Here is a 23274-nt window from a genome sequence, read left to right on the forward strand (position 1 = left end):
ATCAAGTAGTAAATAAAGCAGAAAAGTCCCTGACTAGGTAACAGATTATCCGGCTGCCCCAAAGCAAGGGTGGGTGGTGATGCAGAAGCATCGCTAATTCAAAGACCATGGCGATGTCTCAACTTTTCCACTCCCACTGAGGACAACTATAGCCTTTCTTTACCTTTCCTAGGGGGGAAAAAAAAAAAACCACACACACACACACACACACACAACAAATCCAATCTTGTTTCCCCACCCCTTTCCCCTCCCCCACTTCTCTACTACAGTAGTAAAACATTGTTAACAGATCAAAAGCATAATCATCTCCAAATGTGATTAGACCGGACAAAGTAAAATATCTACCTCAGAGTTGATTGTTTTCTTCTTTAATATGGCTGTTGCCTGGCTTCTCTTTTGCTTGTTATCAGCTGCAGAGATTATCCGATTTGGGGCTACAGGCTTGGACCCGCGCTGCCAGTTTAAGAAATGGAATTCAGGCAGAGGGAGAGAGAGGGGAAAAAAGAAAATAAATAATAAAAAAAACTATGTTTATGATAAGCCGGGGAGTTTTGCAAGATGTTCTTTTCTTTCCCTCGCCCCAAACAGGAAAATGTAGAGGAGAAAGTTTATGAAGTCAAGGAACAAAGAAAGCAAACCACTTGTTTCCTCTCAGACAATAGCAGGGCCAGAGTAATCCAAACACCCACCCAGCAGATGAACACTTTGCATGTCTAGTTTGCAATTATTCTGATACAAGAAGCATCATTTTTCTCTATAGCCAGGTTTCAAAGGGCCATTGTGCTGTGAAGAAAATGAAAACAAAACCAGCCAACCTGGTTCTGATTTGGCTCAACACCCTATCTACTAAACTACATGAAAAATTTCAGAATTGAATCCTTTCTGGCAACAAGTGGCATAAATCAGTTTTAAGTAAAAGTCCCCATCATGCTTATTCATGCTGCTTAGAAAAGGAGGGGGCGGATTTACAATATATGTCTCTAGTTTCTATTTTAGAAATGACAGAAATTTCAGTTTTTCCAGTACTTATTAATCATCCAGTCTTTTTTTTTTTTTGCAGTTAACATTAGCACATGATGCTGGACTAGTAATACCAAGGTTTTTGGTATTTTGCTTTCTTGGCTGAGCACAGTATTATAGTTCCCCGAGAAGTTATGTATAATCACAGTGTTATCCAAATAAATGAAAGACTCAAGAATAATTTCAGTGTCCATATTTCAAAAATTTATTTATCTCAAACTGTGCATAATGGAGTAAAAACTTAAGTTGAAAATGTACCTGTTATAAGGATGATATTAGTTCAAATATATACATGGATTCTCGGCAGACTGATTCAAATAATACAGAGCCGAATCTTTTAAAATACAACTACGGAAAATAAAGGGGGAAAAACCTTAAAATATCACAATAAATTTACAGAAATATTACAAACCATAAGAAAATATTTCAAACACAGTAATTTCATGTTCTTTTTTTTATCTGAACAAAATGGAAAGTTGGGATTGAACAAAAGCTATTATAAATTACCAACGATGTCAACCTGCATGGCCATTTTTGCTTTTAACAGTTGAGTTATAAAATTTAGTACAATCTAAAACTTTTGCCCTTTTAAACAAGACCACAGAGATGGTTCACCAGTACTTATTCTAATTTTTTCCTTTTGTACAATTTTTAAACAATTAAAATGTCCAAATCTGAATAATTTTCTTCTTTCCACGTTTGCAACTTTCCTAAATTTCAGCTGCAGAATCAAAATTCAGCAAGAAGCCTCTCCTTGAAAAATATTGGCAAATTCTCAGCTTATAAACAATGGACATTTTGATTGCCATGTTTATCTCGATAAATACTGTACAAAAGTTGCTTGCAAATATTAAAACATTTTTTTCGTCACTTGGAGACTAGCTCTAAATATTATTGGTAAAGACTTTTGCAAACTTCCTGCAAAGCTCCTACCGTACCACTAGAACTTTTAAAAAGTTTTTCGTAGCTTTCTTTCCTCCAGATCTATACAAGGTCCATTCCCCCGCCCTCCCCACCCTCCCCTGGTTTTCTCTGTACAAAAATAGTCCCCCAAAAAGAAGTCCAGGATCTCTCTCATAAAAGTTTTCTTGTCGGCATCGCGGTTTTTGCGTGAGTGTGGATGGGATTGGTGTTCTCTTTTGCAGCTGTCATTTGCTGTGGGTGATGGGATTTTTTTTCCATTTTCTTTTTGAGCGTACCGGGTTTTCTCCATGCTGTTTCTTACTCTCCTCTTTTACAGCCCTCCCATTTCCCTCGTTTTTCTTTGAAAATTTCTCCCCCCTCCAGTTCGCTGTCCTGCCCTCACATGTGCGAGAGGGGCAGTGTGCCGTTAATGGCCGTGCCGGGCACCGGGCCGCTCTGGTAGTGCTGGGACATGTGCAGTCTGCTGGGGGCGGCGGGTTCCGGCACCTCGGCGCCAGGGAGATACATGCTGATCATGTCCCGGAGGTCCCCGGCCTGGCAGGGCGCCCTGGAGTGGGAGGAAGAGGTAACCACAGGGGGGCTGGAGCTGGCCTCGGACTTGACCACCGAACCCATGGAACCAAGAGCCATGCCAGGGGTGCCCTGCTGCGAGTAGGACATGCTGTAGGTGGGCGAGCCGTTCATGTAGGTCTGCGAGCTGGTCATGGAGTTGTACTGCAGTGCGCTCACGTCGTAGCGGTGCATGGGCTGCATCTGCGCTGCGCCGTGCGCGTTGAGGCCCGGGTGCTGAGGGTAGCCCAGCTGGTCCTGCATCATGCTGTAGCTGCCGTTGCTCCAGCCGTTCATATGCGCGTAACTGTCCATGCGCTGGTTCACGCCCGCGCCCAGGCCGGCGCCCACCCCGACCCCGCTCGCCATGCTGTTGCCGCCGGGGGCCAGCAGCCCGCCGGGCAGCGTGTACTTATCCTTCTTCATGAGCGTCTTGGTTTTCCGCCGGGGCCGGTATTTATAATCCGGGTGCTCCTTCATGTGCAGCGCTCGCAGCCGCTTAGCCTCGTCGATGAAGGGCCGCTTCTCCGTCTCCGACAAAAGTTTCCACTCTGCTCCGAGGCGCTTGCTGATCTCCGAGTTGTGCATCTTGGGGTTCTCCTGGGCCATTTTGCGCCGCTGCCCGCGGGACCACACCATGAAGGCATTCATGGGCCGCTTAACGCGGTCCGGACTGTTCTTCTGGTTGCCGCCCGCCGCCGCCGCAGTAGAGTTGCCGCCGCCGCCGCCGCCCCCCGAAGTTTGCTGCGGGCCCGGCGGCTTCAGCTCCGTCTCCATCATGTTGTACATGCGGGCGCTGTGCGCGGGCCCGGCCCGCCGGCGACCGCCGACCCTCGGCCCGGCCGGGACTTTGGGGGGCCCGCGGGCGGGGGGAGAGGAGGAGGGGAGGCGGGCGGGGGTGTCGGGAGCGCAGGGCTCCGCGAGGAAAATAAGGCGAAGAATAATTTGGGGGAAAAAAAGAGAGAGGCAAACTGGAATCAGGATCAAAAAAGAGCTTCCCTCCTCCTCCGGCCGATCCTGCCGCCGCCGATGATTGTTATTATTATTTTTTGGAAAGGCTTAAGCCTGGGGTTCAAACTTCTCTCCCTTTCTTTCTCTCTCCTCTTCTTTCTCTCAGTCCTAGTCTTAAAGAGGCAGCAAACTACTTTCCCCCTTTTGCAAACACTCTCTTCTCTGCCTTGACAACTCCTGATACTTTTTTGAACAAGTTAATAGACAACCATCCATGTGACGGGGGCTGTCAGGGAATAAATGGGTTTCTAGCGACCAATCAGCGCGCGGCGGCTCCTCCACTCGAGCCCAGCCTCGCTGCCGGGTTTTGCATGAAAGGGGGCGGGGCCTCCCGCGCCGCCGGCCGCGCGGGGGAGGCCGGGGGAGGAAGGGGCAGGCGAGGAGGGGGAGGAGGCTCCCAGAGCCAGCCTGCCAGCCACTGAGAAACCTTTGTATCCCCTCTCGCAGCAACAGGTCACACCACACGCCTTTTCGAAGGAAGTGGGTAAACAGCACTAAGACTACGTGGGTTTTTTTTTTTTTTCTTTAAACTTAATATTGATTTACTTTTTGGTGCAGGGTACTGAAATGAGGATGGGACGCGGGAAGCAGCTAAGGTGCGGGGGTGGGGCAGGGCACAGTGGGTGGCTCAGGGCGGCTGTCCAACTCGTATTTCTGGAAACAGCCAGTGCAGGAGTTGGTGTGTCATTGTTCTCCTGCTCATCCACAGCACTCCCCCCAACCAACTCCAGCCCCTCTGGTGCCGCTCCCGTACCGCGCTCTTCCGCTCTCCCCTCTTACCTTACAGGTGCCAACACTCTCTCACTCCCTTCTCACAGTCCCGACTAGCAGTTAGGAGACCCAAACCTCTGTCCTCAAAACCTTCCTTGCTTCCACGTAACGTTGCTCTGTTCTTAAAAATAAATCCTGCTCGGACCATGAGGCCGACTCTAGAGCTGAGAACCGGCAGGCCTTGGTAAGCTGCCATCTCCCTGTCCAACTCAGCTCTTTGGCCCAGGAAACTGCAGCTCTTCCTCTTAGCCCCAGCCACATCTCCCGCTAGACTGTCTTCATTCAACCGTAGCAAAGGGGATGCTCCTACTGTCTCCCCCCACTCCCCATTCCCATCCCATGCCTCCCTGAAAGAAGGGTTTCGGTCGTGCGGGTTTCAAATGGGGGCTGGGGAAAGAGACAGACGGAAGGGCGCTCAAAAGTGCAGGCGATGGGGGAGGGTGATTTCAACTTCCTGGCATCCCACGGCACTGTACGGAGGTGGCTTTTGGGCCGCAGTCACAAACTCCCTCCCACGCAGAGTTCCCAGGACTCGAGCAGAACCAGCCCTGGCATTTCCCCCGTCGATTTCCACTGTGGTGGCTGCAAAGCCCAGGCCGCGCAAGGCTGGGGCTGCGCCGCAAAGGGGCTCAAGTCTTGGGAGGCGGGGTCGATGCTCTCCAGGCACAGGTGCAGGCAGCGCACACTGGGAGAAGGCGGCCGGGACTGGGGAAGGGGGAGCCCAGCAATGCCCGGGTTAGAGGAGGATGAGATGGAGGCGGGGGTAGGGACTCAGGAATCTTGCCCGCCCAGGACCCAAGAGGGTAATTTTAGCCGCTCTCCCATTGTCCCGACGTAAAGATTTCAATAGGTAGGCGCTCAATGCGGAGGGCAATGGCAGCACGTCCGTTACAAATAGGTAGTTTTGTTTCTCTTGTTGTCGCTACACGGAGTCAAACAAAGCCTTGTCTAAGTTTCCTTCCACTCTCTTGTTGGGATCTTTGTGGGTAAAATGCACTTGACTACAAAGGGTGGGGTGGGGGGGAATAGAGAAAAAAAAAAAACAAAACAGAAAAACCTGATGCCGTTTCTTTTTTATAAAGGGCTTAAACCATCAGGGTTACTTATTTTCTTTCTTCTGTAACACTCTCTCCGCCCCCTCCTCCCCTGGTCTACCCTTACTCACCCTAAGGAAATGTACTGAATAGTATCTACCAGCCACGTTCCATTTATTATCTTTACAAAACGGTGCATTGTTTTGTTCCTTACTAACCTTCTTCCGTAATCACTCCCCCGACCCCCAACTTCTCCAATCTCTGCCCTTCCTAGCCTGTTACTGTCAAACTCACACTAAATATACCCGCTGGAAACTCAGAAAAGTTGTAAAAAAAAGAATTATGCAGACTTTCCTTAAGTTATTTCCAATCAACCTTCCTGCCCCCCGAAGTTTCTCCTTTTTCTCTCTTAAGTTATGACTTGCTTCAGTTCCTGGGTATCCGGAAAGGGTGAGACTGGGTTTCTCAAAATGCATACATATTCGGCGCTCTTCAAAATAAAGCACTGTTTTCTGTTTAATCTAGGTGTAATATTAAGGTAAACACGGACCTGGAGATTAGGAAAGAGAAAAGGTTGAGAAGATCTGGAGAAGAGAAGGCGGCCACCGGCTTTTCAGCGCGGCTGGTTTCAGGGATGTGGCTGGTGCGCCCCCTGCTGGTAGATTCGCTTTTCCAAGACTATTGCTTTTACCTTTAAAAGAAGGTGTTTGAAAATAATTAAAGTAAAAAAATAAAAATAAAAATAAAAAGGGGGATGGAAGATCAGACTAATTATACATAATCTAAACAAAAGAAAAGTTAACATATCGTATAAGCTGCGGAACCAAATCATAAGAATCAGATTTAATTTGCCTAACTTAGAAATATACATACAACCTCGAGATAAGTGGGAGGTTAGACCATGGGGAAAAATAGGTACAAATTATGAGATTCAACGTGTGAATGAATTATGATTGTCCAGACGCCACGAAGGGCAGACCAAGCATTCATTTTATGATTGTGTATGCATCGGTCTGCTTAATAGCATTATTCCAAAAACTTTAAAAAGCTTGTGGGTAATTGTTTGAAGAAACAACCAGGGAGTTGGTGTGGATAAGGGTGGTGTATATTTGTTAAAATAAATACTAATAACAGATGGTTATAGACACACATCTTTTCAATCTTGCTGCCTTGTCTCTCAAGGCACAATTTTTTTCCTTGGGAGGATATATAACAGCTTTTACATATTCTCAGATGCATGCATTTGTGCATGAACTCTATAATAATGTATTTAAAAGGTTAAAGGGGTTGGCTAGGTCTTTTATTAATTGCTTTTATCACATAAATAAGCTATGGAAATACATTACAATTGTGTTATCATTGGTTGCATTTATTTACAGCTTTATTTTAATTAAGCCTGCTGTACTTATCGAGACAATAAACTAACTGTGGCTGGCGATTATGCATAATAATGTGCTATGAAAATAAGATTAAAGAAGATGGTGATAGGAGAAACATTTTCTCATTAGATTTTTTAGAACATATGCATTTAAAAAAATCAGATCACTGCCCACTCTATTTCACTCCAGCACCATCACTGATCCCTAAATATAATAACTATAACAATTCCAATAGATGACAGAAGCAACACTGTTTTAGGTTTGTAATAGACAGCTACAGTACTAACAACAATATACCATTGACTACTAGACAATCAGAAAAGACTTGGAACAGGATGCTTCATCCTCTGAGAATCTAAAATGTTGCTATTGGCACAATCTATGAAAATTGAAAGTGCTTAATCTAAAGGGAGTATAATACTTCCCTTCCATGGGCAACAAAAAGCTACATACTTTTAGTTAGGAACAAGAATGCATAACTACTGGAATATTCTGATTTTATTTTGTTCTATTATAGGCCCTAGCCAAAAGGCCTTAACTGCTAAGTGTAACTCAATTTTATTTAAAAATCTTTCACATTGTTTTTTCTCTCCTAAAGTCTCCCCAGCACTCCTCAAGTATTATATCTGAAACCAACTGACAATTTTGTGGAGATAGGGGACTGTAGACTTATTTTTTTCTTCTTAGTGTCAAATAGAGGTTTAACTTGCAGTAATTAGGTGAGAACTAGCCAAGCATCTTACTATTATGATGCTTGTTAAAAAACGCTTCTTTTCTGCATCTGCATTTGAGTGTGTTCCCCTCCTCTCTTAATCTTCTTATGGAAATGAAGGCAAACGGCAGGGAACCTGCAGAGTCTTGGAGAATGTCCTTGTTAACTGGAATTTCTCAGCATTGCTAATTAGCAGAGTTTGACGACCACCAGTATTGGGGGAAAGCTCTGTTTAACCACTCACAAACCATTCTGAGGAAGAGCAGACTAATTTTATTTTGTAATTAAAATCTGAAAAGAGCCCTATTTGACAGTTAGGGCTATGAGAGTTTTATCTCCCCGTGAAATAATTACTGCCTTGATAACTCAATTTTCTGAAAAATGTCAACTGTGGGCTCCAAAAGTTTTAATTTCATTACGTAAGGAAAAAAAGTGAGAAAAATAGAAGAAAATGTACAGAAAGGTTTTCTAATTCTAGAACTGGTTAAATATACTAGCAGCCAGATGTGGCCAAATGAAGGGGTTTTTTTTTCTTCCTTTTTTTGTCATGTTTCCTCCGAATCCTAACCTTCTAACAATCTCCTCTAAAAGTGACCATAGCAGCAATCATACTGCAGTGAGAGAGATCATACCAGTAGTCTGGTAAGTGAGAGGAAAATAAAACTAAAACGCTAAGCACAGCAATTGGAGAAAAGTTTCTAATTTTAAAGGCCAAAAATAAAGGAAAATTTAAATGTTTAGGACAATGCTGGTACAATTTGGTGAGATGATATTTGTATTTATCCTGTAATACAAGAAAACTGAGAATTGCAGAGCAAGGAGACTGGCATAAGCCAATTTTTAAAACATTTCCTTCTCCTCTGTAAGTCACAAAAGATCTCAGTCACTTCAAATTGGAGCATGCTACATGACTTCCAGAATGACCAAAGTCTGATTCTTCATTTCAGAAACAAACACATATAAATGAAGGTAAATAAGGGCATTAGAGGATTTTTTCCCTTAAAAGAGCATTGCATACTTTCCAAAAATAATCAACAAGAAATAAGCTGGAAAAGGTTAGGATATAGAAAGTAAGAGCAAAAATTCAAAACTGAATTGTACCGTTGTCAAACTTCATTTCCTTTAGACTGTGAAGGATCCCTCATAGGAATTCCTAGAGGGGATAGACACCTTAATTTTTATAACACAATTTTCAAAATGATAGAAACTCTTTCATCTACATTTCCCCGATTTTTTTCCTATGTCAAACTTGTCAGATTTTGGAAGTGTGAAGGATTAGTGATAGTAACTATAATGAATGTTTCTAGATGATAAAAAGAATAAACATATATCTCCATCCCTTTCTATTTACTAAGATAGAGATATGCATATGGCTGCATGGTACACTGGCAATTTCAAATTGCTTAATCATATTTTTTTCTTCTTGTCTGTCCCTTCAGCACCTTGCCTTTAATTTCCAGAAGTGGTATTACACTTAACAAATGAACAAGGGATAACAATTGCTGTTTCAGTCCAGACCCAATTTCACCAAATAATTTCACTCAAGAGCTGTAAGTACCCTTGAAACCTAAGGAATGCAGAACAGCTTTGCATTCAGCTCCCTTTTTACTCATTCTCTTTCATCTAATTCTCATTGATGAAATAAATACATTTTGAAAAGAATGCAATAGTTATAAAACTAAACATATTTCTCCTTACTTTATAGCAACAAAAGTAGTATATAATCTTTCAAGCTGTATATAATAATCATCATGTTACAGTATTATATATGAACATCCTTATATTCTAGCTCAAATATTTTCTGGAGAAATTAATTCACATTTCACAATTTCATTTCCATTTCTGAATTATCAAGCAATTTTAACATAAGTTAAGATTCTATCCCTGCACTACAGCTGTTGTCCAGGAGAAAATGTAGTGTGACCATTAAATGATTTAATTATTTTAAATATAAATTCCCTTTTAAAAACATAAACTGAAAACCTAAAGAGCTGCCACCAGTGGTTTTCAGTTGCATTAAATCTATGACTTTTATTTTTAAAATTGGGAGAAGAAAATTTTTTAAAAGGCAAAATGATCAGTAGGAACTCTAGGTAGCCCAAAAAGCCACTGGACCTTTTATACCTGTAAATCATTGCTTGAGTCTAAATACATATCTCTCTGATTGACCACACTATCTCATGCAATTAATCATACCAAAGGAAAAGGTCTTCCTTAGAATCCCACTTTTCCAGTGGCTAGGGTTATTACCCTCATTTTAGAGAAAAACCAATTGTTTTAAATTCTCCAACTGTGATTACTTCGTTTAGTTGTGACCACAACTTTTGTGGGAAAAACAAACCTACACTTTCCTTAAGCTTTCTCTACCCAGTATTAAATGACACTCCAGTGCAGGCTGGGCTACCCTTTCACTGCAAGGACAATTTACCAAGCAGGGAAAACCTCTTTCCCTTAGCCTGGCCCCTGCCACACCACATAAATGGAATTTAGTCTTCTTTCTTCTGGAATCTTATGGACCTTACTGCTACTGTGTTACCCACAACTTCCCTTTCCAGAAGTACAGTTGGACTCAATACAAACCACAAAAGTGATAAAATCTCAGAGGGCTGATGTGTTTGGCACCCAAAAAAGCAAGTTAGGGAAAGAAATTAGATCTACGTAACATGTGAGGGACAGACAGGAATACTATCAGAGGAAAAGGAAGAAAGTTTTCACCTGTGGCATGAAAAGAAGTTAAAGCAAACCACTGGAAAAAAGTCATCCTACAATCACCATCATCCCTAAATGAAACTATTACCACTTTTTTCAAAGATTTGCAGCTGCGGCTGGCCCTGGAAAGTGCTCTAAATCAAAGTGTACACCCATCCTGGGCGGGCTGGCATCCTCAAGGCCTCCCATTGACATCTGGAACCCTCTCCCAAAAGCTATTCTGGCCTCAAAAGAATGCCTGAGAAGTCGGCCTTCCCAGGGGCCCACTTCTGCTTGCCCCCAGCGCCCCTCTTCCAGTCCCGGCTCAGATGGAGTTGGGCTTCCAAACCCATCCCAATGGAATTCTCAGATCGCTGGCCTGATAATCTTTAAAGGCTCCTTCGGAGCTGGGGCTCTGACTTTTATCTTCCCTCCCACCCTTCTTCCCTTTTTGCTGGCTCTCCCCACTCCTTTTTCGTCTCGCCCCACCCCCCCCTCCTTAATTTGAAGATCATTGACACGATAGGCTGTAATGAGTCCTTCAGAAACTGTTATGATCTACAGTGACAATCTCTGCACCTAATTCACAGATTATTGACAAGCACCGTGGGCTCAATGGTGTCAAGTTGTACTTGTGGTTTCAACACCCTGCAGCAACCCACGTAGCTGCTGGGCCCTGGATTAGGACCCACAGTCTGGCAGTGCTTATCTGCCCGTCTGAGTGATAGAGAGATGAGTATCAGTCTATACCTCAACTGCTTCAAGCCCGCCTGGGCTTTCTCCCTGGCGCCTTTGTCTGACAGGGTTGGCGCAACGAAACTGAAAGATCTCCAGACTTTAAAAACAGAGTGAAAGAGCAAATTTAATAAATGAGAGCTCATCCTTGAATCTTAGTCTTTATTAATGGAGTCATGTCCCCTACATCCAAATAACTATCAAACTCCAAACCACAGGTACTGTTTTTCAGAGTTCGGGTTCTTTCCTGGGTTCATCATGAAAGATGTGAGGGATGAAGGGGAAAAGGGACTGAGGAGTTGGCAGGGACTCAGTGGGCCTAAGCTAAGTGGGCCCATCCGTCTGGATAGTCCTCAGAATCCAGCAAGATTGGTTACTTACAAAGCAGGGCGCCCAGCCAACCCGCGCGGGCTCAGGCCTGGACGCTGGGACAGGAGACCAAAATTGCCCGCCCCGCCCCTAAAGGGCGCTTTGCCGCCGCGGAGAAACGCGGCCCGTTGCCAGCCGCTGCGGTTTTCCCTGCTACTAAGGAATCAGTCACTCGCTGCCCCTTCCTCAGCCCTCAGAGATGGAGGGGCTGCCTTCCTGCTGGCGGCCTTGGGGCATGGGATTCGCGCAGGTGCTGGGTCCCCCTGGGAAATAACACTGAAATAACACTGCGTCGGGAGAGCTGGGTGGCATTCCCAGGCCTGGGCCACCCACTTGTTTAGCTCTCTTTCCTCAACCAGGGGTTATGCTTTCGCCATGGGCCCCAGAAAAGTTGGGCACTCGCTCCTGGCACGCCCACCCGCCCGCAGCCAGGTGCGGCTTCTCCCTCCTGCCTTCATCCTACAGCCTGCTACCCCACAGGCTGGGACCCCTGGGTGCGGAACGGGGTGGAAATCTCCAGGACTCTGCTATTGCACGTTCGACATCACTTCCGAATAGCAGGCATATACTCCCTTTCTGGCTTCGCCTCCAACATTTTGCTGGCTTTGGCCTCCCTACCTCACACGGGAACCACTGCGCAGCCTTCGGACCTCGGCTGTCAGCGCACCGTTTCTTACTTTACCCGGTTGGCGCGGGTTCACAAAACTAGCACCGACTAAATTATTTCTGTAATTGGGACAAGCCCTTTGGTAGTGCAAAAGGTGGGGGTGCTGTGGCTGGAATCCCGCTTGCCTGTCATTTCGATAGAATTCGGGGTAGAGATTTTATCAAAAGGCTTGATTCTTCTCCTGCCATTGCATCTGAACCTACTTACTAAAAACCCTAAGCCGAGATCTAATTCTGCAACCAGATGGAGAAGTCATCTCTCATCGCACTGAACAGCAATTCCCCTTGAAATGTTATCTCGAATTCGCTAATTTTGAGCAGTGGGAGTAATAAACATAAAGGTATTATAAACCTTGCATAGCCATAGTATTCAATATTTTAAAAAGCCATTCTTTTTTATGAAAAATTAAGCCGATTTCCATCGATAAGCAAACTATAAAAAAGCGATCTCTAAACTTCTTAAGAGTAAAAGTTAAAATCAATAACTGTAACCCTGAAGACGTAAATATTAAAACATCTTGTTCACTCAGCACAGTAATTATTTCTATTTGATTTTAAACAATTAAGCAAACCCACATTTCCCTATTGTTTTAAATTCAGAGGATGTGCCATTTTTACAGTTTCTCTTTCTGAAATAATTCAAAGGCTACTTTTGCTCTCACTTGCTGACCAAAAAAATAAGAAGAAGAAGAAAAAAAAAAAGAGGCAAAGCTCTTTATTATGTAGACAGGTAGTTTTTGGAAGTGTAAAAATACTCCCCCTTCTCTAGGATAATTTGGATTCCTGGTCAACGAAATGCTGAATTTCAAAGAAACCTTCCTTACCATTGGCACACCTTCCCTGAAATCCTACGGCTAAAAGAAAAAAGATACCAGGCACCTGTTTCTTAGCCAGTATGTGTTTCTTAGCCAGTATCTTCGAAGGAAAAAGTTTGACTAGGATTGGTTTGGGGGATGGGAAACACTCAAAAGAAGAGATTGGTCTTTTAATTATACTCTGGAAATAAATACATAAAAGCAAGTTATTTCGTTTACTTGAAGACTCAGTTACAATATTTGCAGGACCTCCGAGGGCATTCAAGACGCTGCTGACAACGTCAAAACAGTAATCAGCAGCATCTTCGGTTTAATTTTTTGAAATGTGGACAAAACGGAGGAAGTATACTTTGCTCGATTCTCCACGGCTACAGAAAAAATGTTTTGTTTTTCATCATTTTTCTTTACCTGTTTTACCATCGCAGAACCTTTCAAAGAGTTACAAAACCAAACCGGGTGGGGGATGGCTGGGATGTGAGGAGGAGGAATAGGACAGTCTTTATTTTTTATTGAATTAAAATTGTAGTATCGCCTCTTTACTTTTTTTGTTGAGTTAATATTATATTATCTTTCAAGGATATAAAAATTTGTTTCCGCATCCCGTTTCTTTTTTGGAGGGCAATAAAGAGTTTTCTCTAACCCCAGAGCAGGATTCTAGCGATTTCCGGGACTGGCGCTGCGCAGCTCCTACTGTGTCCAACAGGGGGCGCTGGGCACGAACCTGCGCAGCGGCTCAGCGCCGCTTCACATCTGAGTCGGGTTCCAGCCCCGGAAGGCGAGAGCCGCTCGCGGGGTCGAGTACAGTGCTTTAGTCTTCGTGGATAAAAAGAGATTAAAGGCTAAATTCTTTTTTGGGTATATGTGTGTGTGTGTGTGTGTGTCGGTGTGTGCGTGTGTGTATGTGTGTGTGTGTGTGCGCGCCCGCGCGTGGGGGGCTGGTTATCAATTTTAACCAACTACGAAAATGTACAGCTTTTTATCCTTTGATGTTCTCATAAAGAAACTCCTATCGGATGAGAAATTACACGGTTTCTGAGCCAACACTGCAGCTATAGTGTGGGGGCAATTATTTAATTAAAAATATATTTTTCCATCTGTTCACATGATCTTTTTAGACGTACTTAAAAAGCTGACACTGATCCCTTTGGCCTGTTAACCTTGCCCCAAGTTTCAAATACTTTTAACTATATCGAAGTCCTTTCTATTAATTTGAAGGAGAAATAAAGGAGACCTAAATATTTAAATCACCCCTAAATAGTTACTCCTCTGCACTCCCCCGCCCCACCCTTTCTTTAAACAGGGGCTTTTATGTGAGTGACACATTTCACACTTCCGATTCTGCAAAGCCAGGTATAAATGACAAGGAGCGGCTCTAAATAATAATAATAATAAAATCGAATTTGGTACTACATAACACCCAAGTACCGTATAAGAAAAAAATCTAAATAAAATTGTAATCCACCCACCCACCCCCAACTAAAAAAAAGAAAAACAAAAAAAAAAAACTCCTTCACCTGTATTTAAATAGCGTATCTTTAATTACAGCAGTTGGGGATGCATGAGGCTGAAATGAAATTAGCAGTCATTACCAGTCCTTTAACTCTGTGGTGCTTTTGATCAGCACTAAATTAGCTTTCCAGTCCTAACAAAGACTCTACAGCAAGCAGTGGGCTGTAAATAAGACAGCGCGACCTGCCCTCAACACCTTTTCTCTTGTCAATCATAGCTCTATCATTCAGCCCAAGATTAACCTTTATCTACCAAATTATAAAAAAAAAAAAAAAAAAAAAGAAGAGGAAGGAAAGAATGAAGAAAAAGAAAAAAGAAAAAGAAGGCGGGAAGGAAAGCCCCCTGACCACCACATGTCGCAATAACAGAGGTTCCCAAGAGCCCCCCTAAAATTGTATTATAATGAGCCCGTGTCAGAATCTGCAATTTCCAAATCATCCCTTCCTACTCCACCCCCCTACACCTCTCGAGTATATTAGAAGAGTCAGAATGCTGTTCAGGTAGGAATCGAATCCTACCCCCTCTCCCCGCCCGCAATGGCTAATTGGGCGTGGACCACCCTCCATAAGTCAATTTGCCATTAGCCTTTCCTCCCTTATTAGTCTAACAAGATTTCGGGAGAGGAGGGGATGTTTGAGGAGGAAACACTGGTGAGTTTAAGACATATATATAAGTTCCTAGGCTGAAAACAATCAATTTACTCCACTAATACTCTCTACTTTCTAAGTCTGCGGAGGAAAAAAACCAACAGCAATAACAAAAACCCAGCTGCTTTTCCCAGTACTGCATTACGAAAGTAAAACATTGGTTCAAGTTGCCATTAGAGGGCGCCAAAGAGCAAGCCCCATCACCCCTCGCACGACTTCCCGCAGAAACCCTCCCACCTTCCAGCTTCGCCATGCTCTGTAATTCCTTCTCTCAGGTAATATTTCCTGCTTATCCTGCCCCCTTGCATTTCTATCTCCCTCTATGTCAATCTCTTATAAAAAACGAGGTAACGCCATGTCCCCTTCCTCTTGTTTTGCAACCTCCCCCTACCCCTAACCACCACCAAAATAGTTAAGACGCCGATTGAAGTAGTAGCAACCCCTTAATGATAGGTACCTTTTGAATCAAATCACTCTTTCCATTTAGTAACATTGGTCTGGAAAAGGTTCTTTGTAGGGGTGAAATGCTAGAGTTTAACATTTTTAAGATGGAAGCCTGAATTTTTCATTAATGGGTTTCTTTCTGGGGGCTCACAGATCTATTTCTTCAGTTTCATAGAAAAAGAAACACACCCTTGCAAGACAACTGATTAAGTTCAGTATCAAAACCGTCCAAAATAGAATAAAATAATGTCATTTCATCTCTGCATTTGTTAAAGAATTCTAAATTAGAATTTAATTCCAAAAGTTAACGCTTTCAGACTTAAATCTACCAGTGTTAAATGACTTCCACACAGGGTGTATTTCCAGATCTTTTAAAGGTCAAAAGAAAAAAAAAAAAAGAAAGAAAGAAAAACAGAATGAGTGGGGAAGAAAGTGAGGTGGGGGGAGGAGTGAGCTAGCAGTGAATGTCAAAGTTGGGTTGCGAGCTACTTACATGTCCATGCCAGATCAGGGTGTTGTCTTGTAGCAGTTTGATTGGCAGGTAAAAAAGCGAAAGAACGTGAGGGTTCCCTGAGCCTCTTGTCAGCCCAAGCTTGATCACTTCTCACCGGACAGAACCAGTTGAAGGAGCTTGCAGTTCCCCTCTCGTCCTTCATCCAAGGCACCGTGAATCCATTTCGGCTTTTCTTCCCCCCAGTCTTTCCATCAGCCTCCTGCCTTCACCCGCATCGCCTTACACCAGCTTCCAAGACCTAGCCTAGCTTTGCCACTGCAATCCCCTGCAACAAGAAAAATCGTTTATGGCTTAAAACCCCAAATGGCTGATTTTTTAAAAGAGAGAGAGAGAGAGAGAGGGAGAGGGAGAGAGAGAAGAGAGAGAGGGTGAGGGGGAGAGAGGGGGAGCGAGAAGAATGCACCCAGAGAACAACAAAAAAGTCAGTTATCCTAACACTGCTCTATCCCCCCACCGTACAGAAGAAGAATAAAAAAAAAAGCTTTATGTTTTTTTCAGTGGGTATTCAAAGATAATTTGATGCCATTGTTTCTGCTACAGATGGTTCTTTTAAATACAATAACACGGCTCTTTGTGCAGGCTACCCACAATAAAAATCGAAAGCGTTCCCCTGAATAACCATTTTGTTCTCTCTTGTATGGGGCCAACAAAAGATGCCGTGAGGTAATGGGTTCTGTTTATTGAAGCCATAGAATAGGGGTTTGATAAAGATTTTTTTAAAGCAGAAGACCTTGCAAGGTCGGGCTGATCTCTTCATATTTTTTTTATTAAAATATTTGTCCAATAGATTATTCCTTGGTGCAGCTGCAGGTTTCCTCCTCAATTCTTAATCAGCCCAAACATCTGTCTCTTTGAGGAGGCTTTTAAAAATCTACAATTGTATCACTGGTGCAGTAACCTTATCAAACCCTGAGTTTTTAGGCTCAGTACAGGCAAAGGCAATGAAGTTTCAATTCTATTTGGTCCTGATGGGGTGAGGCGGAGGGTTGGGGGAGAGGAGATAAGCAACCCCAGATAGAGTGACTGAAAAAAAAAATGAGGCTTTCCTCTCCCCCACTCTCTGGTTGGCCGTGCACAACTGTGTGAGCCAGACACACAGATCACTGAGGGCTTCTTTCATCACAAGGTGTTTCTCTCCATCTCTGCAAGACCACACCGGTATGCACATGCTGGACAGGGGCTAGCCATGTTTTCTTAACATATTCACCCTTTCCTCCAGTAAGGTCTCCAATCCTGGAAAACCTAGGATGGGAGCCCAGTGGGAGGAGTGGAACAAGCTAAAGGTTAGTCTTTAGCACCCAGAAGGTCCTACTCTTGGCTCTTTTTGATTCATCATTAGCTAGCTTTGACACACTAATTGCAGCCATGTGAGGGACTAGTGGCCACAGCCTTCCTATTACAGCACCCTATCCCCTCAGGCTTGCTCTTACAGCCACCTGGCTTCCTCCCTCTCAGTTCCACAGACAGCTTCCACTTCCTCTCACAAGGGAAGCCCTGCCACCTAGACCCCCCTGAGGTCTGCATCAACTCTGAGAGAGCCTGAACACTTGGCAGTGATGGCGCTGTGGGAGACAGCGTTAGTTACTGACTAGGTTTGTCTACCTTTCTGTAGGAATTACTGCCAGGGCTTTCTGGGCCTCCAATAGCCCAGAATGACAGTAATCCACTTTCATGACTCCTGCTCTATGTTGTCACTTGTGGCAAGACAATAGTGTGGAAAAAATGGCTTTAATCTTAAAAACATGTTTTCACTGGATTCTCTACCTCTGTCCTCCACCCAGTTCATTTCTCCCTTTCTTCTCATAAACCATTTTAAAGATAAATACTCAAATGAATCCCTCGATATAACTGATCTCAACTTCCACTTTCCCTTTTGGAAACAATTATGTTATTGGTTTACAATTGGTCTGGAGTCATCTAATAAGGAATTTTCATGGACTATCATTTAAACACCAACTAAAGCCTTTCTATGAAGCTTGAAAAACAAAGACATCAGAACAGAAAATTAAGGAATTTTTCACATGGTTGTTTCTCAAAAATTCATTTTGTATCTAACGATAAAGAGTCCAATATCAGTTAGAAAAGAATGAAAGTCAAGACAATACTAAAAAAGTTATGCACCTACAAATACTCTCTGGATCAAGAAAAATGTGTCTGTAAAAGTGTGAGTGCATTGGGGGTAGAAGGAAAGTGAAGAGAGTAAATCAAGAGTGACTTTCAACAGAACAGGCTAAGGTGTGTGAATTTGTTACTTATGGTATTGTAGGAGAGGGTAGGGGCATTATACAAAATTAAATCAATACTAGAAACTTCTTCCAACTAAAAGTGGAATGAGGAAGGGTGAATGTAAAATGTTTTAGCCAGTGTTTTCATAAAAAAGGAATCCACTGGAATAACTGAAGATCTCTTCCTGCTTCTTGTGTCATATGTATTTTTTGGATATCAAAACTTACAAAGGATGCTAACTGAAAAAAAGCCTTTTTTTTTTTTTTTTTTTTTTTTTTAACAACAACCTGAAAGAAGAATCTGAACTGCTGTCTTCTTTCCACTGAGGGGTTCTGGGCTGAATCTAAGACTGTAAGATAGGAGTGCATCAGTGAGTAGCCCAAGGTGACTAAAGGTGAGGAAACCTGATATATCTTATTGGGATTGGATCTATTCAATCCCAGCCATAAGAAAGTTGAAAAATCCCTCAGTTGACCTCGCTCTCCTGTGGGAGATCAGGAAGACATAATTTTTTAGGCAAGTCAGCAAAAGTTGTCTCAAAAACTGTAATGCAATGGCATCCCATCTGACATAGGGAAATACTTCAACGTTTAACTAAAAAATATAGAATGTGAAACGCAAGCTGCAGGGCCAAGCTGCCAAACTGTCTTGATAGATGAGGGAATCAGGAACCACTAGTCTACAACTGGAAAACTGCTTTAAAAAAAAAAAATAAACAAACCAAAAAACACAAACAAAAACACTTCCTGTATCCAGAGGGCAGAAACTGAGGTGACTGACCAGTGCCTCTCTGGCTGGAGCAAACACACATCACTGAGGCGATGCTGGGTTGTAGAAATGGCTTTCTCACGAGGTTGGGAAATTTATGGGCATTTATTTACAGGTGGCTCTGAGTTGGAAACTTTACTGTTCAAAAGCGCTCTGGAGCCAAAGTTGAACCCCATATTTTACAAGCAAAAGCCTAGCTGGGGAGATGTGGAGGGTGGGGTTTTCCCCTCACCCTCAGAATGGGACGTCGGTGAATAAATGTCATTCAGCACAAACGACCTAGATTGAGGAAGAAAAAGAGGAAGGGGAAAAGGAGAGGAGGAAAGAAGAAAGAGAGGGAGGGAGGGAGGACAGAAAGGTAAAGGGGGGAATTTACAAAAAGGGAATTAAGCGGGCTAGTGGCAGAGAGGATTAGCAAGAGGGGCACCCGGGACCTGTTTTTAAATCGCGAGTGCTGCTTTTAAGGAAACACGATACGCACGATCAGGGTCTGGATGTCCCAGTGAACCAATGACCATACACATCACGAGTTTCACACAGATGGCATCATGTCATGCTTTAGTTATCCACTACCGTGAAAGCTGTAGCTTCTCTCTCCTTAAACAATCAATCATGCCCTGACTGGCCACTTTCTACCCTCTACACGTGGAAAGAAATCGGACTCAGACGGCTCAAGCCCCGAGCCCTCGGCCTCCCAGTGCGGGCTCTGGGAGGCCGGGGCCGCCTCTCGTGACGCGCGCGCTCCTCGCCCTCCACTGGCCGCCCGACTGTCGCGAAGCGCGGCTCCAGCAGGCGCAGCGGCGCCAGGTCCGAGGGGACGATTGCTTTCCACTTTCTGCGGGAGGTTTAGAAACGCGGGCGCTTTGAAATACATCCAGGTATTATTAGCATGTAACCTGGCCTAACACGATTCAATTATTCACTTAGAGAAAAACACAACGACGCGACACCCCACTTGACGCGCACTTCGAAGAGGCCGGGGGACGCGGCAGGGCCGACGCCCACGCTGAACGCGACCTGTCGCAGGACGTGGCTTAAATTCAAACTCTAGCTTCGAACCTTTAGCTCGAGAACGCGCGCGCGCGCGTGCGAAGAGACCTGGAAACCTCATTTTTCAAAGCCTCTAGAATAAACTTCTAGTCAGCCTGGTCGCCGCTCCGTCCTTTCCTGGGTCTGTGGTAACCCGAGGAGAAACCAGAGCTGAGGCCGAACGTGTCTTGACTGATGGGGCCCGGGCTTCCGGGCGCTCTGGGCCCGGCGGGGTGGGTCGGCCTTGTCCAGTTTCGCTGGAGTGGGGAAGCGGGGGCGCGGGCGGCGGGCTGAGCTGCCCTGTGCCCCCAAAAACTGCGCCACCGCTCGGCCGTGTCCGCCAGCCCTCTTCTGTGCGCGTCCGGCCCCCAGGCCTAGCGCGGCTCTGGCGCGGCCCTGGCTCCGAGGGAGGCTGAGGCCCCTCCTCGGAGCGGTACCGGCCGAGTCAGTCGAAGCCCGGGCTTTCCAGGCCCCCCTTCCCCACGCGCCTTCACGGGCTCATGGGCTGCTCCGAGGCGCAGGCGGGCGGCCGAGATCTTCCTGACTCTAGACTCAAATGCCGAAATGAATTTGGAACCGTCTGTTCCTCCGGGCGCACAGTGTGTCCAGTTGGATTCGTTCCCCGTACCCCGTGGGCCAAACGGCGAGCCCAGGAGAACCTCTCTGGAGGGCCGGATCGTGGTTCCCTGGAGAGCGGGGAGGGTTCGGGGGTGGAAAGTCAGGAACCGAGATTGGGCCAGCAAAGGGGGAGACCCTCTCAGAGGAGAGGGGCTCTCAGGTCAGGAGCCACGGACCTGGAAACCTGAGATGGGGAAGGTTGACAGTGCAGGCTCGCTGGCGGCCTGCCTGCTAAGTGGCCATGTACCCGGCCAGCATGGCCTGCCTTCTCACCCTTCTCACACTTCTGGAGCTCTGAGGCTCCCTCAGGCTGTTTTATGCTCTGGGACTTGACAACAAATAGGGACTAGAGAAGGGTGTAACTAAGTGGAAATTTAGAGGTAGAAGCAAAGCCTATGGAGAGCCTTTAAATCCATTTACATTCTTTTGTTATATACAAATGAAATGAAGTTATACGTACAATCGTGTTTTGTCTTCATGTGCTAAAAGTATTACTTTAAAAACTCTAACCACTTAAAATATGCCACAAATTTTGTGACCCTTTTTTTTTTCAGTTTCTTAATTTAACGATATATCCAGTGTTTCAATAAATGCAAATATCTCTGATCTCTCAACCTCTGAATAACAGGTTACTGGAGAGAGGGGAAGGGACCATGGATATTTGTCTGGTGTTTCTCTGGCATATCCTTACCAGGACCATGCTTTGAAAATCGCTTCTTGCATCAATCTGAGATAAATTAACTCGTTTTTTGGGGTAAAATACGTCCTCCTATCATCTGTTGGACTTCAAGAACAATTGAAACTAAGGCCATTTTCCAAATGTACACCTTATGCATATTGTGATTGCCAGTACGTAGTTGGATCTCCTAGGCTTCTATTCTCTGAACCAAAATTCACACGAGGGAATCCCATGAACACAATTGTAGACTCAGTGCAAAATCTGTACATAAAAGTTGGAAAAGACATCTCACAGTGTAATGGTTATTTATTTATTTTTTTCTAATTCATATGCCCAACAATGGGGAGCTGGTTTGGGTGGCTTACCGATACAGTCTTGAAGAGAGTAAGTATTATGGTGCATTTTGAGAGAAAAGGAGAATGCCATTTTGGGTTTTGGCGGTGGACAGGAATTAATGATCCAAAGAAACTGATTCCAGGAATTTTTGTTCATACCTCCCCCTCCAACTCCTCCTCCTAACACTCTCCCTTCACCCTTGAAGAAAGGGCAACATTTCTATTTGCTTGACAGTGAAAGAGGAAAGGAACCAATCTTTAATGAGTATCTATTATGTACCAGATACTTTCTCTTATTTACTTCTCATAATGATACCGTAAAATTGGAATTATTATACTTCCCCTCACCCCAGCATCCCCTCGTTACAGAATAAAGGATGATCCAGCTAGGTTAAATATCTGTGGTTTCACAGCTGGGAAATAGTAGATCTGGGTTTCAAATCTAGGTCTATAACTTTAAAACCCAGTCTGGTCTTTAGAATCTGGTAGACTGAGTCCCCACAGACTCAAGCAAGCATCACTGGTTGCCGACTGTTGTGGGTACAAGAGAAAAATTTGTTATGAACAAATTTGTTGTGGGCTTGTCTTTTTCTTCTCTCCTTTCTCTGGAAGGAAGACTCTTAATTCTGGCTCCCCTTAGGATCTTTTGGCTACGGAGAGATTGACTAAAAGCGGTAATATAAAAGTCTGTGCCTTTTTCCATACCAAACTTGGGCCTAGAGTTTAAACTCAATTTTCAGATTATAGATCTCAATTGGCATTAGCTCTAAGGCTATCCATAGGCTGGCTTCATCCAGTTAATGATTTCATGAGGACAGATTCACATAGGTCAAACTAAGTATCACTGTTAACACTCTAGCCTCAGAAACCCAAAGGATGGGAGGGAACTATAGTAGTAGCAGAACACATGACTGCTAATTAACCTTATTAACATCTGCAAACCAGTGAACATTTATACTTTTATTTTTTTCAGGAAGGCAATTACAATTTTTTGCCTTTTATTAACTACCTCCCCCCATCGCTGATAGTCACTTATATCAAAACTGCCCTTTAAAAGGTCAGTAGAAATTATTTTAAAACATTCAAATATAAAAAAGTATTGTTATTTTAATAGACACTGTGAATACTTTAATTTGTATCTTGTATTAAATTAAACATATGGTGAACAAGGTATAATAGATTTTCTATAATTTTGCTGCCAATGTGGCAACAGCAGCCAGTTACTCTCACCAGCAGACTTGTCAGTGGTTTGTTTACTAGCTTATTTGAATTAAAATAAAGCTTCGCTTCTGCTGACTGCACATCATTATCTATGAGACCATAATCCTGCTAGCAAATCCTATATCTTCCAGAACTGGCTCTTTTGTTTGGGATTACTGAGAGCTTAGCCTATAACAAAGAGGAATAAGGCATCCCTCTCATCCTCATAATTAAGTGTGGGGACTAATTTAGAAACAAACCCAGAAAGATGTACTATTTGGAGTTATATTTCTATACAGAATAGAGGAGAAACAGGATAGGCCAAACACCTGATTGTTAACAGAATGTTTTAACTATTAAGCAAGTGTACTACAGGAATCCAGCTTGTTAAAATTAAGAGCAACAGCAAATAAGGCATTGATGGCCTTTGCACGGGGCAGTAATTCTGTATGAGGGATCTGAAGGTATGTTTGGGAAGAGGAAGTATTAGGGTGTCAAGCTGGAGATGTGCTGTGTACTTTCTCAATGCCATTTATTGTCTTCTTTCATTTTTCTAACAGGCTGCACAATTAAGAGTTATTGTTATGAGTAGAGCTGTTAAAATGCTGAATCAAAATAGCAAAACACTTTTT

The 23274-nt window shown here is 43.9% G+C and overlaps 1 protein-coding gene and 1 long non-coding RNA gene across 2 annotated transcripts in view; both read right to left on the bottom strand.

Annotated features, from left to right (window-relative positions):
- Nucleotides 1–16406, bottom strand: part of LOC112618917 — a 40827-nt gene extending 24421 nt beyond the window's left edge. Inside the window, exons 1-2 of the long non-coding RNA XR_003118140.1 lie at nucleotides 15767–16406; nucleotides 346–453 (exon numbers count right to left, since the gene is read on the bottom strand). This is a non-coding gene — a long non-coding RNA (uncharacterized LOC112618917). The remainder of the gene's footprint in view (nucleotides 1–345; nucleotides 454–15766) is intronic.
- Nucleotides 1202–3716, bottom strand: SOX2 (SRY-box 2). Its single transcript, XM_025376562.1, has 2 exons — nucleotides 3382–3716; nucleotides 1202–3312 (listed from the first exon to the last, which is right to left on the bottom strand). Exon 2 carries the CDS (start codon nucleotides 3280–3282, stop codon nucleotides 2323–2325), a length of 960 nt encoding a protein of 319 aa, XP_025232347.1. The 5' UTR covers nucleotides 3283–3312; nucleotides 3382–3716; the 3' UTR covers nucleotides 1202–2322.
- Nucleotides 16407–23274: the final 6868 nt, after the last annotated feature.

Source organism: Theropithecus gelada, chromosome 2 (genome assembly GCF_003255815.1).
Source record: "Theropithecus gelada isolate Dixy chromosome 2, Tgel_1.0, whole genome shotgun sequence".
In the NCBI taxonomy this organism is placed as follows: domain Eukaryota; kingdom Metazoa; phylum Chordata; class Mammalia; order Primates; family Cercopithecidae; genus Theropithecus; species Theropithecus gelada.

Coding starts and splice junctions, on each gene's coding strand:
- SOX2 (XM_025376562.1), bottom strand. CDS start 3,282: ATGTACAACATGATGGAGACGGAGCTGAAGCCGCCGGGCCCGCAGCAA.